A 15,123-nucleotide genomic window follows, 5' to 3' on the forward strand; every position below is an offset into this window, starting at 1 on the left:
CACGCGTAGGGCTGCGTTGCTAGCAGCTTCGTTCGAAATCTCGATGCTTGCTGATGCGAACCGGACCTGTTCTGTTCTCCATCTTTTGTTTCCCGTCACAGCGGAGCACACGAAGAGTAACAAACGGAAGGGGGAAAATAAAAAAAAAAGAAAATCGGATGGGACGCCACGCGGCGGCGAGCCAATCATAGCGATGAGCAATTTGACGATCCAGGGGCTCATCAGCAGAGATTGCCCAGATCCACGGCTTTGTCGGTAGCGGCACGCTAGACTGGTCCGAAGCTGGCCAGAAGCTCAATGATGTCCACTCTGAAAATCATCATCGCGTCGCGAAGTTCGGGGTCGACGATGTCGATGTCAGCGGTCACGATGTCTGCAAACGACGTCATCGCTGTGGTTACGGCTCAAAGTTTTCACCAAGCGTATGAAACTTCAAAGCGACCGAAATGGGACAAGGTAAGACGCAAAAGACAGCTCAGCTCGGTTTGGGCTGCTCCAGTGTTCCAGACCGACTCCTCGAAAACGCCCCGACTCGTGCCCGGCCCGGGCCGCCCGCCGGATTTCAAGTACCCACAAAGGGCCGATCGCCTACAAGGCCACCGCCCCTCCGGCCCGATAACCTCAAAACGGTCCGGTCTCCGTACTGGCTGCTGCCCAAACCTGACGCAATCCTCTGTGCCGCAGCCCAGAGTGGCTGTAAGAACGTTGATGGGACGGTTTTCGCTCAACTTATCGAATGACGATGGTACAGATGTCACCAATGACAGCATCATGTGTGTAGGTCGGGTAGGGCGATTGGTGACATCTGCCTTGCCTTTATATGATTTACTCCCATTGGATTCCGTTTTGTTCTCCAAAAAGTGATCGTGGATAGTTTTACAGTCCCTGTCTGGTCCAGGTCACTTACGGAATAAACCTCCACATGTCATCCCTCCGGCTTACGGATTACCTAAGTAAACGTAGCGTAGGATCGAGCTCAACATCGCTAGTTGCTACCAGCCGCAGGCCAAGGCATCCAATGAAACAAGCACGCGACGGCAGGCAGTGGAACGACGGACAAAAACGCAACCCTGCCACCGCAGGCTCTGAAACAAACCCCGGAATGCAGAGCCAAACTCCTCTCGGTGTGGCTTGCAGCTCTTACTCGCGGGGAGAGCAGCAGGGACAAATGCCCGAAATCATTGCCCAAAGTCTTTTCCAGAACTTCAGTAGGATAGATCATAGGTCACCTGTCCCAGGGCCGGCTGGCCGACTGGTCATGGCCCAAAGCAGACCGGGCAAGGCTGCAATGAAGGATTCCCTCAAGCGTAGGATGACAACGTCTTATGCAGGTAGCATGCCATGGCCGGGTGCAACGCCCCAGGCACCACGCAAACTGCGTCTCTTACTAGGCACTCGCACGTTCACGGCCACATTCATGACACCACGCCATGCCATCTCTTCCCGCGGAGAGTAGCATTCTTCATCACTCAGGCTCGGGGGCCCCAGAGGAGCGGAAACCGGAGGGGCTGTGCTGCGCTTTATACTTGACAATGAAAACCATCTGCAGATATGAAACAAGCCGAGAAGTAGCTGGCTGGCGAAGCCAAAGCAGTTTTGATCCTATTCTCTTCTTCCCAAAAATTTCCCTTCTCCCCCTTCTTTCCCCCCCTCCCCCCCTTTTCCCCTTTCCCTTGCTCACTCCTTTAGCTGGCGATCTTGGGGGCGAGTCAGACCGAACAGATCTTCCTGCAGGTGCCTTAACAACGCCTTAACAGATCACAAAAAATAGCATACTGCGCCGCCGAGCTGCAAAAGATCCCCATCTCATGTCAATGCATGTGTGCCCCTCCTCAGCTTCAAGCACCCTTGCTATTGTCGACAAATTCATGCACACATACACGCGAATTCTATCCCGGCTGCTGCGAATCTGAATCTACCTACCACAGCCGCGCTGCTTCAATGAGGAAAAGCAAACACCTGCAGCCACTGAATTGAATTGGCCTGCATTGCATTGAGCGAAGATCCTAACCTAACTTGGTTCTCAGCGTTCTGTTTTGCAAAACCGCTTTTCCTCAACGAAACATCTGATTCAACCAACTTTGCTTCACCTCCCACCTTAACCTGACCTGACCTCACTCTTCGGCTCAACAAAACCCAATCACCGCGCTTTACGGACAACCGATAAGCGCTGGCCGGTTGGTTGATTGACCGACAATCGCTCAACCGAGTCATGAAGCTCCAGAAGATTCTCCTGCCCTTAGTCGCCATTTCGGCGCATGGAGCCGGTGTTGCGGCGGCGGCGCAGATCAGTGCGACTCCGGCCACATCATCATCACCGTCAATTGTCTGTTCTCAATTCCCCAGCTCAGTCGTTTCGGCTCAATTGGCTGACCGCCCACGACAGCCCGACCCAACCCCGGCAGCGAAGCTTAACCCCTCCCATGTTACGCTCCTCGCTCCACGGCAACGGACTTCCTCATCCACTTCAAGTTCGACCCGTCCGATTAGAGTAGCCACGAGCACAACAACCAGCACCAGCAGTCGTCGAACGACCGCCTCGTCGAGTAGAACTACTTCGACGACCTCCCAACGCACAACAACTACCCGTACCACTCGCTCATCAACCCGCACTTCGTCAACCCTCACGACCAGAACAACCAGCCGTTCCACAAGCACCTCAACCTCAACCGACGACGACGACGATACCAGAACCAGCACCTCCACCGACTCATCAACCTCAACCGAACCCCCCTCCACAACCCCCACTCCCACTCCCCCAACCATAACCCCTCCCCCTCCAACCAAAACCCCCCTCCGGTGAAGGCCTCAACACCAGCACAGGCGGCCTCTCCCCCGGTGCCGCCGCCGGCATCACAGCAGGCGCAGTCGCCGGTCTCGCAGCCATCATCGCAGTTGTGTTCTTGCTGTGGCGGAAGAAGCAAGGCGGGTTGCGAGGGGCGTTGGTGACGGCGGATTATCCGAGCGGGATGAACATGTCTCCGATGAATGCCGGTCCTTCGAGCGGTCCGAGAAGTGGAGGTGGGGGCGCTACTGCTGGGAATGAAACCGTGCCGATGGAGATGGGGGATGGTGGAGTGAGCCAGGCAGGTGGTCAGGAGGGTATGATGATGCAAAATGGAACTGGGATGGGCATGCGAGGAGGAGGCAAGGAAAGTTTTTATACCACCAGCACCGAAGAAACCCCCATCGCCGGTAACGGTTATGGAACCTCACCCTACGTGATGCCCCCCGCAAGCATGATGCCCCCCGAGCCCGGGTACACCCAACTAGTGCCTCCACCAGCCTCGCAGCAGCACTTGGCGCCCCAGCGCTGGGAATCAACCGTCTCCCGCCCCGTAAGCGACATGACAACCAACTCAACCACCGGCCCGACCTTGAACGAGCCCTCCCTCCCCGTCTCGCCGCTCTCACCCCCCTACTACGCCAACACATTGCCTGCTCCCGCGCCTGCTGCTATGGGAGGAGGGTATCAATCCCCCTACCAACCACCGCAGCCGCAGAGACAGTACTCAGCCTACACTCCGCAAATCACCCTCACCCATGACCAAGAACAAGGAGAACAAGCCCCCCGGACAAGCGAGGAGTTCTCGTCGTCACAGCCTCTGCCAAAAACACGTCACCCCATCGATCTGGGTAACAGCCCGACCATCCCGACATTCTTGATCCCCGGCGGTGACAGGGCAAGGGCACTGAGCTTTGCCAGCGTGATGAGTGCGGGCAGTAGCGGGGGACAGGGTTATGGGCAGCGTTCGGCGGAGGTGATTGGGTCAGGTCCAAACCCGGGGAGGGCGGCGATGGTGCCCGTTGCGGAGGAGGAGCCGAAGCCGGCACAAAAGAGGGGGGGGGGGGCGAACGTGATCCCCAGTTGCAGTGAGCAGAACCGAAGCAAATAGCTGAAAGTGACTGCCAGCGGATGTGAGCTGCTGCCGGAGTGAAGGGTACGGAGTGACCGTCAGCCGTGAGCAGCCATAGCAGGAGGCGAGAGTGACACCGGCTGTCGTGAGCAAAGCCGGCATAGGGGGCCAAAAGTGACCCTCAACTGTGAGCATCAAAATGTGAGCGGACGGTCGACTTTCCACATTTTTTTCTGATGTATCGAAAAAATGCCGGGCGCCAATTAAACCTCACTCCAGTTTATATCAAACAACCCGGCAATCCACGAGTCTGGATCGTCTGGCTGGAAGAAGGTCACATTAAGCCCATTCGCACCGCCGTCCATGAACACCTCCGGCTGCTGCTGCTGCTGCTGTTGCTGCTGTTGCTGCTGTTGTTGCTGCTGCTGCTGCTGCTGCTGCGGGTTAACGCCAAGGCCGACCGGCACACCGCTGGGGTTCGGGGGCATGCCTAGGTTGCGAGGTTGCTGCGCAGCATCGAGCTCAGCAAGCCAATTGCTTTTCATTGTCCTCAACATTCGCGAGAACTTCGTAAATGTGTCTTCTTCAACCGTCGGCCCGGCCACCAACCGTCGCTGGGCGGCGACCTCGTCAAAGCCTTTTTTGAGCTGATCACAGATTGCAAATAAATCGATTCGGGAACGAACAGCACGGCGGTCCCAGGCCGGATCGTCGTATATCGACAGGCGGTACAGTGCCAGCAGGCAGTGTGACAGCTGGCACCAATAGCTGAAGGTCATGCCAACGTACACGAAGGTCGGGATAGAAAAGTGCCGGTCAAACCAGTCTTTGACTGCGCACAGGGAACCCTGCATGGCCTCGTACCGCTGGAGATCCGACATCGTTCCGTTGGTTGGGCCTTTGCCTATTTTACCGAGTGTGGCTTCGTAAATGGCTAGCTCGGCGTATGAGATGTGACTTAAGACGGTATCTGGGGGAAGAAAAAGTTAGAAATGGGGCGGAGATACCCTAGTGCTTTTAATAATGAACGAGTTTGAATGTCTTACCATTTTGACGCAAATGATCTGGGAGACGAAGTCTGATGTTTTGCAGCTGTGTCCTGAGAGCATCTGAGATAAAGGTCGACAGCGTGCCATCCTGGGATTGAGTTGTCGCTTGAGTGACCTGTTCGATTACCAGTTGAACCTTCACCTGAGCCACCAACAGGTCATCCCCGTCCCATTCCCGTTGCTCAGACAGGATCTGAAGGCAGTCATCCATGTGTGGTGTCCAGTTAAGCGCATCCAAACGTTTGATGGACTGAGAAATTCTGCACAAAATGTCAGTTACGATTGACTGAACAGCGGAAGAGAGGTGAAACTGACTGTGAAGTGATAAAAAAGCAAGCAAGGACGGCTCGCCGCTCAGTAAGGGACTTCTCGCGGGGCGTCGGATGAAACGATGTTCTGAGGCACGTTGCGATATAAGGCTCAGAGGGAACCTTGTTGAGGCTCAGGTCAAAAACAAGAGACTTGGCAAGGGAAGCCAGCACTGAGAGAATAGGTTTCTCTTTACGAAGGTGATAATGAACCCTTTTGGTACAGGCTATTAGCTGTAAATACTCAGGTTTGGTAGGTAGTGGTTACTCACCAACCCATAACAACCAGAAGACCGAGAAGAAAGTCAAGATTCTTTTCATGTTCAACAATCATCTTTTGAGCCAGAAACTTCTTTGTGGCCTCGCACATAAGCAGTCTCTGGTCCACATTCTGGCAAGTGGCCGTCATGATGCTGAACCACAGGAAAGGCCATTCTTCCCTGAGTCTTTCCGGTGTCTCTGTCTCAGGGAGGTAGATGAATGGCAAGAAGATGAGCATATACTTCCGAAAAGTCATGAGACGCTCAGCTGCCTCAGCTGGGGTTGGCTGGTAGACAGAGGCTAGCATATTTGCAGGCTCTGGCTGGGGGACTGGCGTGTGTGGAGTCACACCCGTAACGTTATACTGAGCTTCAAAAGAAGGATTCCGAGGCGTTGGGATCGGTCGAGGGTTACTTTGAGCATAGTCGGTATGCATAAGGTAAGCAGGACCAGTGGTTGTTGGTTGGGGCGAGCTCGCCGCAGTCTGGGTCGCGCTGGACTGGCTGCCCAAGGTGCTCGCAGCAGGGACCTGACATGCTATTGCTCCAGATGTAGTTTTGTCAACCGGGGCATGCTGTTGCCGGATGAGTTCGGCCAAATTCTCAAGCTTGGCTTCGAGCTGAGCAGCCCGAGAGACATGAGACCGTTTGGCATTGTTGCGCTTCCGGACAGAAACTGAAGGCACACATTCCTTCTTCAATCGATGACACCTGAAGACCAGTCAACAACAGTCATCGAGAATCAGCGAAGACGTCTTCGAGCACGGGGAACAAGGATGATGGGGAAGTGGGGTTCTCTTTCGGATACCCGTCCCGGCGGCGGAGTGGAAGAGGATCCCCGGCTCCGGTGCCGAGAGTCTGGGCAACGCAAGCACGGCGGGTTGGCTCGGGCTTAGCTAGTGATCTGACATGCAACGCTCACTAGATGTGGTTGGTGGACAATGTCACGGTGTGATGAGGGCGCCGCAAACCCAATCCAATGGAATTAGTTTCTTTTGCTGGGGAAAGAGATGGTGTTATGGGGTAACAGCATGACAAAAACAGCATGAGATATCGCAAGTGTAAGCGGGAATATAAGAGCAAAACCAGATCTCGCCTACCTCTCACAGTCAGGTCCATCACTCCTGTAGATACACCGACACTTTGCACGAGCACAATTCGTGCACGCCCTGCCATAGGGGGCTGGAATGCCTCCAGATGGCGTCGTCGTCGCGTTTGCCGCGCCCATGGTTTTGTCTGCGCCCATCACAACTCGCTGGCAACCATCCGAGCTGGCCGAGGGTTAGGGTTTGTCCAACACAACAACGATCTCGAAGCGAGGTTTGGTGATGCCGTGAGGCGTGAACCGACGACGACAGCCGAGCAGATGGCTGCAAGTAGGCTTGGAGCTCCTTGCAGAAAGTCGATCAGCGGGCCGAGCCAAGGTCGGGAAAGAAACGCTGGCACTGGATGGCTAGGATGGCCGAATCTGGTCTAACGTCAGCCGCAGCAGCGGGTGAAAGTGCTGGCGTCTTGAAATCCACCCGTCGGGATTGACGTCGAGTTCTGTCAATTAGAGGAAAAGGGGGGATGCAATGAACCACAGGCGTCGTCGTCAAAGCGGGCCCCGAGAAAAACCCGATTGCCGAAATCCGGCGATCTGGAAATTTTTCTGTCAAGAAACAGGGTTAGGGTTTTGTGCCTCTGCCAAGACGCTTCTGAAAACCTTGTCGTGGAACACTCCGCTGTCTCAACCTCTCAACCTCATCACCAACCTTGACGCCGTCGTTGATGGCTTTACAGTGTTACCCCCGCCTCGAGGTTTGGGATAAGACAGAAACCAACATTTGTGTATACTCTGAAAGCAGCATCAGATGTCATGCGTACCGTCACTGTTCCACTGAAATGCTTGAATTTTTTGAAGCCTGAGGTAGCAGAACAAGACAAAACCTGTACAATCACTCATCAACGAATAAAAAAAATCGGAAATTGTGGCCGTTTATATGGAATTTAATCACAATGAGCAAGTCTCGAAGCAAGCAGAGAGGGTGTTTGGGTGCTAAGCTGGAGGTAAATCATGAGATGAAAGCTGAGGCCAGTCGTCTTGAGCGTCATACCCCGTTCCTGATTAACGGGCAGGCTCGCACCTTCCTGGCGGCCACCAACTCAAAAATTGACAGGCCCCAAAACTGAAAACATTACACTTCTCGGCTCACGTCACCTCAGTTTCACCTCGGTCTCTTCAGTTGGACGCCGACTTGTTCAGCAGCCAACATGGCAGCCTCGCAGCACTCAACGCCACGTTTGGGGTCCTCCTCTTCCTCCGTCTACCGGCCTAGCGATGGCGACTCCTCGCCCGTCTACTCGCTTGGTAGTATAGGCATCACGGTCCCCTCCTCCCCCGTCTTCCGGCCCTTTGATGCTGGCACGGATGGTGATTCGGAGATTATCGAGCTCCAGACTGTCCCTCTGCAGGATCCGACTCCCGCTCCTCTCAATACTGAGCCTGACATTGGCAGAGATGGAGCGGCCAGTATTCGCGACGAGTCGCCGTCTCCTCCCTATGCCATGGGGTTCAAGCTGTTTGCGATGCTCGCGTCCATTACCACGGCTATTTTCCTGATGATGTTGGACACTTCGATCATCTCTACGGCTGTAAGTCGACTTTCGGCGGAAAATCGCTTTTCGGATCGAGACATTTACATTTCACTTAGGTCCCACGCATCACGGACGAGTTCCATTCGGTCGACGATGTGGGCTGGTACGCCAGTATTTACTCGCTCGCCAGCTCGGCTTTCCAACCGATCACTGGTCGCATCTATAGCAAGTTCAACATCAAGTATTCCTTCTTGGCCTTCTTTGCGATCTTCGAGGCAGGCTCACTCATCTGCGGCACTTCAATCTCGTCTGGGATGTTCATCATCGGTCGCGCCGTCGCTGGTGCCGGCAGTTCTGGGTTCATCAACGGGGCTGTTACCATCCTGGCTGCTACTGTGCCTCTGGAGAAACGCCCTTCGCTCACCGGCATCATGATGGGTTTCTCGCAGTTGGGTATTGTCCTAGGCCCTCTGGTTGGCGGTGCTTTCACCTCCTACACCACCTGGCGCTGGTGCTTCTACGTCAATCTCCCTGTCGGCGCGATCGTGGCCATTGGTCTGATGTTGGTTGACATCCCCGACCTGGTTACCAAGCCCAAGCCCTTCGATGTGCTTCGCCGGCTCCATGTCGAGCTCGATCTCGTCGGTTTCACACTCATCGCCCCAGCTGCCGTTATGCTTCTCCTTGCGACTCAGTGGGGGGGAGATCCGTACGCGTGGAACTCGCCGACCATCATTGGCCTCTTCTGCGGTGCTGGAGCCTCTGCTGTCGTCTGGTTCGTTTGGAATTTCTACCATGGCGAGGATGCCTTGATTCCAATGTCGATTCTCCGAATCAACGCTACCTGGTCTTCGGCCTGCACACAGGGTTTCCTTCTGACCGGTGTGTACTGTGCCTCCTTCTACCTCCCGATGTACTTCCAGGCCGTCAAGGGCGTTGTCCCCATGATGAGCGGTGTCTACCTTATTGCCAGCATCGGTAGTCAGCTTTTGTCGGCTGTGGTAGCAGGCATGCTAGGTAAGTGGCTTATACTTCAAGTTTTTTTTTTTTTCTCGACACATGCTAACTGTTACCATAGTTGAGCGTACCGGTTATGTTATTCCTTACGCAATGCTGTCTGGAATCATCGGCTCGGTTTCCAATGGTTTGTATTCCACGTTCAAGCCAGACACCGCAACTTCCAAATGGGTCGGTTACCAGGTTCTCAACGGCGTCGGCCGTGGTTTTGGCATGCAGATGGTAAGGACTCCCATTCGCCTACCAGCGCTTCTTATACTCATCGATCCAGCCTGTCCTCGCCGTTCAAGCCGCACTTAGGCCCCCGCAGATCCCCATCGGTCTGTCGGTCGTCTCCTTCATCCAGTCTCTCTGCGTGGCCATAGCGCTCGCCGTCTCCGGTACGATCTTCGACCTTACCCTGGTCCATGACCTGACCCAACGTGCTCCGGATGTCGACCCCAATTCCATCCTGGATGCTGGTGCCACCAACTTCCGGAGCATTGTCGCCCCGAAAGATCTGCCGGTCGTCCTGCAGTCCTACAATATCGCCATCAGCCACGTCTTCTACATGGCCGCTGGTATCACCGGTCTGGCCGTATTTACGTCGCTGTTTATGGGTTGGATTGATATCCGCAAGACGCATGGCAGTCTGTCTGCCAATGGTCCCCGTACTGGTGATGCTGCTGGAGGCAATGGCCAGCAAGCTCAGCAGCAGCATGTAGATGGTCCTAAGCACGATGCTTAAGCATCAGGCTCGAGTTGTTGATATCGCAGGAAAGTGAGGTATGTACCGAACCGTGCTTGTGTGCTTCGCTTATGGCTAGGGTGGTGCTGGGAATAGATGGCGAGCTTTCGGTGTAGGCGTTGGGACGGGATACGGGTATACCTGGGAGTGGAGTTGTGCTCATTTTGATGAGTGGTAAGCGTTTGTGTGTGGTAGCCTTTGGCTGCCATAGTCCATAGGTGGTGATTTCTGGTCGCCACAGTCCATAGGCCTTTGACCCCTCCGAGGTCATGTATGTATTATAGGTATATGGGAAGCGTCAGCATGGTTAATAAAACATCATTGCAGTTTCTTAGGACAGTGGCCGTGATAATTTGACCAGGTAGGCTGATGGCTTTACTGGTCTTCTGTGCTTGGTAACCCGCTTAAGTGGAATGACGGAGAAGTTTGGGTTAGAATCTTTTGAAGCTCTATGTAAGCGGTTGTAAAGGTCGAATGTTACAAAGTCGATGGAGGGGAGCCTAGGTGAACACAATCTGCTTCCCCAAACACAAGTACCTTGTATATCGAAATGCTGTTTCTCAATGATGTCAAGAGGGTAGAAAACAGAGAACACCAGAACATGGAGTTGCCGTTGCATAAAGAAACAAAAGAGCCAATGGTTAATATGCAAGACTCATCCAAACATTGCTCAAAACGACTTGGAAAAATGGCAAGCTCACCAGTAGGGTTACAGATGTTTCTTGCTCCAGGCTTGCCGTACGTTCAAAAAGGGTGCTAACCACATTATCCAAAGGCAGTCGAGTGGACAAGTGCCACTTTCACCATTGCAGTCGATGAAAATCCAGCTAAAACAGCATAAAATCACAACCACAGCATTTCTCCAGCTACCAAAGCCACTTTTCTTCTCCATGTCGCGACTCGTCGGCCACGATCACAGCGAAAAAAAAAAATTGGTAGCGTCTCTTTGAGTAGCGTGTCATCCTTAGTGCAGGGGCCATGCTAATCTTCTCTGTATCGTTTCAAATTGACCAAATGCCCCGAAGGGCGAGGAAAGAAAGAAGGAAAATGTCTCAAAAACCTGGAGGATGAGATAGATTTTATAGTTGGAAACCTTGATCCGTGCACATTTGCATTCTGCACGCGCTCACAGCCACAGTTGGGACCTTGGGGACAAGGTTGTGGCAAGCCACGTCATCTTCGCTTATGTCACGTGACTATATGAAGCATGGCGGTGGTCGGCTGTGGCGGTGCTAATTGATTGCGGGTCCAACGCTGCGGCGAGGATGGTATCGAACGTGACGTCCTCATCAGGGTCCTCACCAGCGCCTTTGTCACGCTTCGTTCAGCAGGCAACACTCTCTGCTTGCATATACATCATGGCACGAATACGGATTTCATTTGCATTTTTCCTCTGCGCTATCCTCTCCCTAGCAACTCTTGCCAGCGCATGTGAGTCAACGACCCATCACCTCCGCTCCATTCCCAACACATATGCTAACTAACCCTCATTGATAGCCGTCCCAACCTTCTGCAAATGTACCTGCTTCAAAAATAGCACCATCATCCCCCTCGGCCCTCAAAAACCGAACCAACCACCTCCTCAACCCCCCGCAACAACCTCCAAACCCCCTTCGACCTCCACGTCAACCCCCCGCCATCATCTTCCCAACCCCCAAGCCCTCGACCCCCTCCAAGGACGCGCAGCCTCTTCCTCATGTAGCCAATGCAACCGCGCCTTCTGCCTAAGCTACAACCTCCCGATCTGCAAGGATGCAGAGGAAAAAGATGTGGTAGCCAGCTGTTTCCAGCGAGACAGCCGCAAAGACAGGGTGATTGTGTGGGGGTTTATTGTTGGGACGGCGGGATTGCTGGGGTGGGCGGGCATGAGGAGAGTGATTTTTGAGGGGGAGAAGCCTTTTGGGTTTGGAGGAGGTAGGAGGAGAGAGAGTCCCGGTGGCGGGAGAGGAGGGGGTAGCGTTGGGGGAATCGGTGGAGGTGGTGTTAGTACGAGGGGAGGAGGGGTCTTCGCGAGACGGACAGCGCCTGTAGCGGAGTACAACCCTTTGGAGGGGGAGGCCGGACCGGTGAGGCCGGGGTGAAGATAGAGGATGGGGAGGACGAGAGATGTTTCTGTACACTGGCGTTAGGGTGTAATGGATATGCTTTGGATTGTGCCATGACTGAGAATCGGGATATTATGGTCTGGGACGGCACTGTGCTTTCAGATGTTGTTCATTTGCGTAGGTGGGAAACCATGGATTGGAGATTGCTTTGCCAACACAACGCAACTTTTCTAAACCGGATGCACCATCTAGACCCAGTCGACTATGCTACGCTCTCGAAGCACTTTTGGGCCCAACTCATTCCTTTTGTTTTCCTTCCCAGGCCCATTTTTTGTCACTCCATATGAAGAACGAACGCATTTGCCCAGCATGCCAATACAAGATGACCTTTTTTGAGCCCATTAGTCCCGAAAATTACCGGCCCGAAATCGCCACGCTATCTGTTTTTTTATCCTCATAACCATCTTCATTTCTCATCCCCTTCCTACCAACCCAACCCAACACAACACAATTAACACAACCCCTGTTTGTTTAGTCCTCCTCCAGGGGAGTGGTCTTGGGAGAGCCTTTAACTTGCCCAGCAGTGACCTGGCGGCGCTCACGCACGGCGGCAGCCAGCTCCTCCAAAACCTCGACAGTCGTCTCCCAGCCGATGCAGGCGTCGGTGATAGAGACACCCTTCTTCAGGCAGGACGGGCCCTCAGGAGGCACCTTCTGGTTGCCCTCGCAGAGGTTGGACTCAATCATGACGCCAATGATGGCGGTCTCGCCCTCGCGCAGCTGGTCCGCGATGGCCTTGGCCACCTTCGGCTGGTTGCGGTGGTCCTTGTTGGAGTTGCCTAGATGAGTCAGTATGGTGAGGTCATGAGGACAATTGAGGACGCTTTGCTAACATACCATGAGAGCAGTCAACCATGATGGCCAGCTTCTGGCCCTTCTTGATCAGGGTCTCCTTGGCCTCCTTGATGTGTTCCTTGCTGTAATTGGGGCCCTTAGTGCCGCCACGCAGGATGAGGAAGCCGTGCTCGTTGCCCGAAGTACGAGTAATGGCAGCCAGACCCTGCTTGGTAACACCCATAAAGTGGTGCTGGGCGGCAGCAGCGCCAATGGCGTCGATAGCAACGTTCAGGTTGCCATCAGTACCGTTCTTGAAGCCAACGGGGAAGGACAGACCCGAGGCCAGCTCACGATGCAGCTGAGACTCCGTGGTGCGGGCGCCAATAGCGCCGACCGAGATGAAGTCAGCCAGGAACTGGGGAGAGATGGTGTCCAACATCTCGGAAGCAATCGGCATGCCGGTCAAGGTCAGGTCGCGGAAGAGCTGCCTAGACACCCGCAGGCCCTTGTTGATCTTGAAGGTCTGGTCGATATCGGGGTCGTTGATCAGGCCCTTCCAGCCGACCGTTGTACGCGGCTTCTCCAGGTAGGCGCGCATGATGATGCAGAGATCATCCTGCAGGCGGTCCGAGACGGCCTTTAGCCTGTTGGCGTATTCAATCGCAGCCGCAGGGTCATGGATAGAACAGGGGCCGACAATGACCAGCAGGCGGTCATTGCGGCCCATGATGATGTTGACGGCGTCGCGCCGGCCTTTGACGACAGTCCGGAGGGACTCATCCGGCATGGGGATCTCGGAGATGAGGAGGGCAGGAGGGATGAGGGGGTCCTGGCCCAGCACTTTTGAGGAGGAAGACGCATTAGCAGAACCGCTCTGTGAACCTCACGTATGAGGCAACGAAAGAAGGGTCCGTTTAGACGCCAGAAGGTTGTTTTCGGACGAACAACAGCGCTTTTTGACCTGGGAGAACACCGTACCTCGCATGTCATCGGCCCGGAGGGGCTTCATTTCAACGCCGGGCATTTTGAAAGGTTGTCTTGGGGGTATCAAGGGAGAAGACGTTTTTGGACGAAGATTCGAACGCCGGACAAACGGGCGGCAGTAGAGTTTGCCAGGAGGTGGTACCCTGGGCAGGAAACGGGTGTTTGTTGTAGAAAAGAAGCGAATCTGTGTTGCCGCCAGCTCGGAGGCGAGATCGGCCCTCAGGGTGCAAGTTAAAATGTGGGTAGGTCCAGGTGTTAGCCCAGAGATGATTGGATGCGATAGTGATAAGGCACACACAAAGAGACCCAGAATTTTGTCCGACTACGCAAGATGGAGGATATGATAGCAGTCAATGTTTATCTAGCCGTCCGAAAGAAACATTTGGGACGTCATTAATTATGGGATGAGCAGTGGGAGTGACTCAGCGTGCCCCAGTTCTTGGTTCACATCCCACGGGGGAGGTCGGTCCGTGAATCGCCAACCAAACCAGGGGCAGAACTTGGCGTATATGTATTCGGATGTACTACGAACAAAAGCAGTTCAGAGTCCTGAGCATTCAGAGCTGGCCAGATTAGCCGACCATCCTCCTAGTGTCCTGTCTCTCCTGCATCTGGCCGCACACGAAGCATTGAAGCATGCAGTGATACGCCTGCGTAGATGTCAAAGTTTGAATCACGGTTGCCGGCGTTGAGGTACAAGCCACGACAGGATGTTTGGGCGTTTGGGTTGATGGATGGACGGGACGGTATGCACCCAAACTTTTGAGCAAGGTGGGGGTGGGGCCAGAAGCCAGACGGCCTTTTTCCCCCGCTCACCGCCTTTGGTGCTGGAAGCTCATTGGTAGAAAAGAGCAGCATGTTTGGGCAGCACAAAGCGCATCAAATGCCTGCATGAATACATCGAGAAGAGTGCTGGATGGCCCTTGTTTGCCAGGATCGAGTTTCATCTCGAAGATTGCTCCCGCTCAACTGAATCTTTTTAAGAGTACTTGTATATCTTCGATGATCGGATACTGCACCTTTGTCTCAATTGTGTTGAGACGTGTTTGTGATAAGTTGCCCTGGGCCATGTTTGTGCTCTTCGGAAGCGAACAGTTCTGTATCCCAGGATGGAAATGGCCGACGGTGTTCTTCTCGAACTTGGAAAGGTCGCCAGAACCCATGTAAAATTAAAGCCTGTTTGAGTCAAAACAGCTCCAGGTGACCTCCGAGCCCGTGTTTCATAGATAGCACCTCAATTGCATCTCCTTAGCTTTATCACTGTTGTTTGACTTGACCTGGGCTCGGAGACTCTTCGGAGACTAGCAGCGTGTCCACCCTACGGAGTAGCGCCGAGGTGCGTCGGAACCGGCCGATGGGCTCTGCACTCCGGGCTCTTCAATGTTCGGAGAATTTGCTTGCAAGCTGCCCGACTGAGTATATAGAAGACTAGGATCCAAGACTGCCGCAGTGATACCTGAAT

The 15,123-nt window shown here is 54.1% G+C and overlaps 4 protein-coding genes and 1 pseudogene across 5 annotated transcripts; 3 read left to right on the top strand and 2 right to left on the bottom strand.

Annotated features, from left to right (window-relative positions):
• Positions 1-2,212: 2,212 nt before the first annotated feature.
• CTHT_0044920 (uncharacterized protein) lies at positions 2,213-3,896 on the top strand (the record flags this gene model as incomplete). Its single annotated transcript, XM_006694818.1, has 2 exons — positions 2,213-2,291; positions 2,806-3,896. The coding sequence occupies 2 exons, from the start codon at positions 2,213-2,215 to the stop codon at positions 3,894-3,896; spliced, it is 1,170 nt and encodes a 389-aa protein (XP_006694881.1).
• A 224-nt stretch (positions 3,897-4,120) lies between these two features.
• CTHT_0044930 lies at positions 4,121-6,702 on the bottom strand (annotated as a pseudogene; the record flags this gene model as incomplete). Its single annotated transcript has 4 exons — positions 4,121-4,827; positions 4,904-5,166; positions 5,487-6,185; positions 6,575-6,702. Coding segments are annotated over 4 exons (1,797 nt in total).
• Positions 6,703-7,727: 1,025 nt separating this feature from the next.
• Positions 7,728-9,795, top strand: CTHT_0044940 (uncharacterized protein; the record flags this gene model as incomplete). Its single annotated transcript, XM_006694819.1, has 4 exons — positions 7,728-8,108; positions 8,168-9,068; positions 9,130-9,290; positions 9,340-9,795. 4 exons carry the CDS (start codon positions 7,728-7,730, stop codon positions 9,793-9,795), a joined length of 1,899 nt encoding a protein of 632 aa, XP_006694882.1.
• A 1,358-nt stretch (positions 9,796-11,153) lies between these two features.
• Positions 11,154-11,876, top strand: CTHT_0044950 (uncharacterized protein; the record flags this gene model as incomplete). The annotated part of the gene is made up of 2 exons (XM_006694820.1): positions 11,154-11,226; positions 11,293-11,876. The coding sequence occupies 2 exons, from the start codon at positions 11,154-11,156 to the stop codon at positions 11,874-11,876; spliced, it is 657 nt and encodes a 218-aa protein (XP_006694883.1).
• Positions 11,877-12,371: 495 nt separating this feature from the next.
• CTHT_0044960 (uncharacterized protein) lies at positions 12,372-13,701 on the bottom strand (the record flags this gene model as incomplete). Its single annotated transcript, XM_006694821.1, has 3 exons — positions 12,372-12,679; positions 12,738-13,517; positions 13,656-13,701. 3 exons carry the CDS (start codon positions 13,699-13,701, stop codon positions 12,372-12,374), a joined length of 1,134 nt encoding a protein of 377 aa, XP_006694884.1.
• Between the last annotated feature and the right edge of the window lie 1,422 nt (positions 13,702-15,123).

The sequence above is a fragment of the Thermochaetoides thermophila genome (genome assembly GCF_000221225.1).
Source record: "Thermochaetoides thermophila DSM 1495 unplaced genomic scaffold scf7180000011818, whole genome shotgun sequence".
NCBI classification, from domain to species: Eukaryota; Fungi; Ascomycota; class Sordariomycetes; order Sordariales; family Chaetomiaceae; genus Thermochaetoides; species Thermochaetoides thermophila.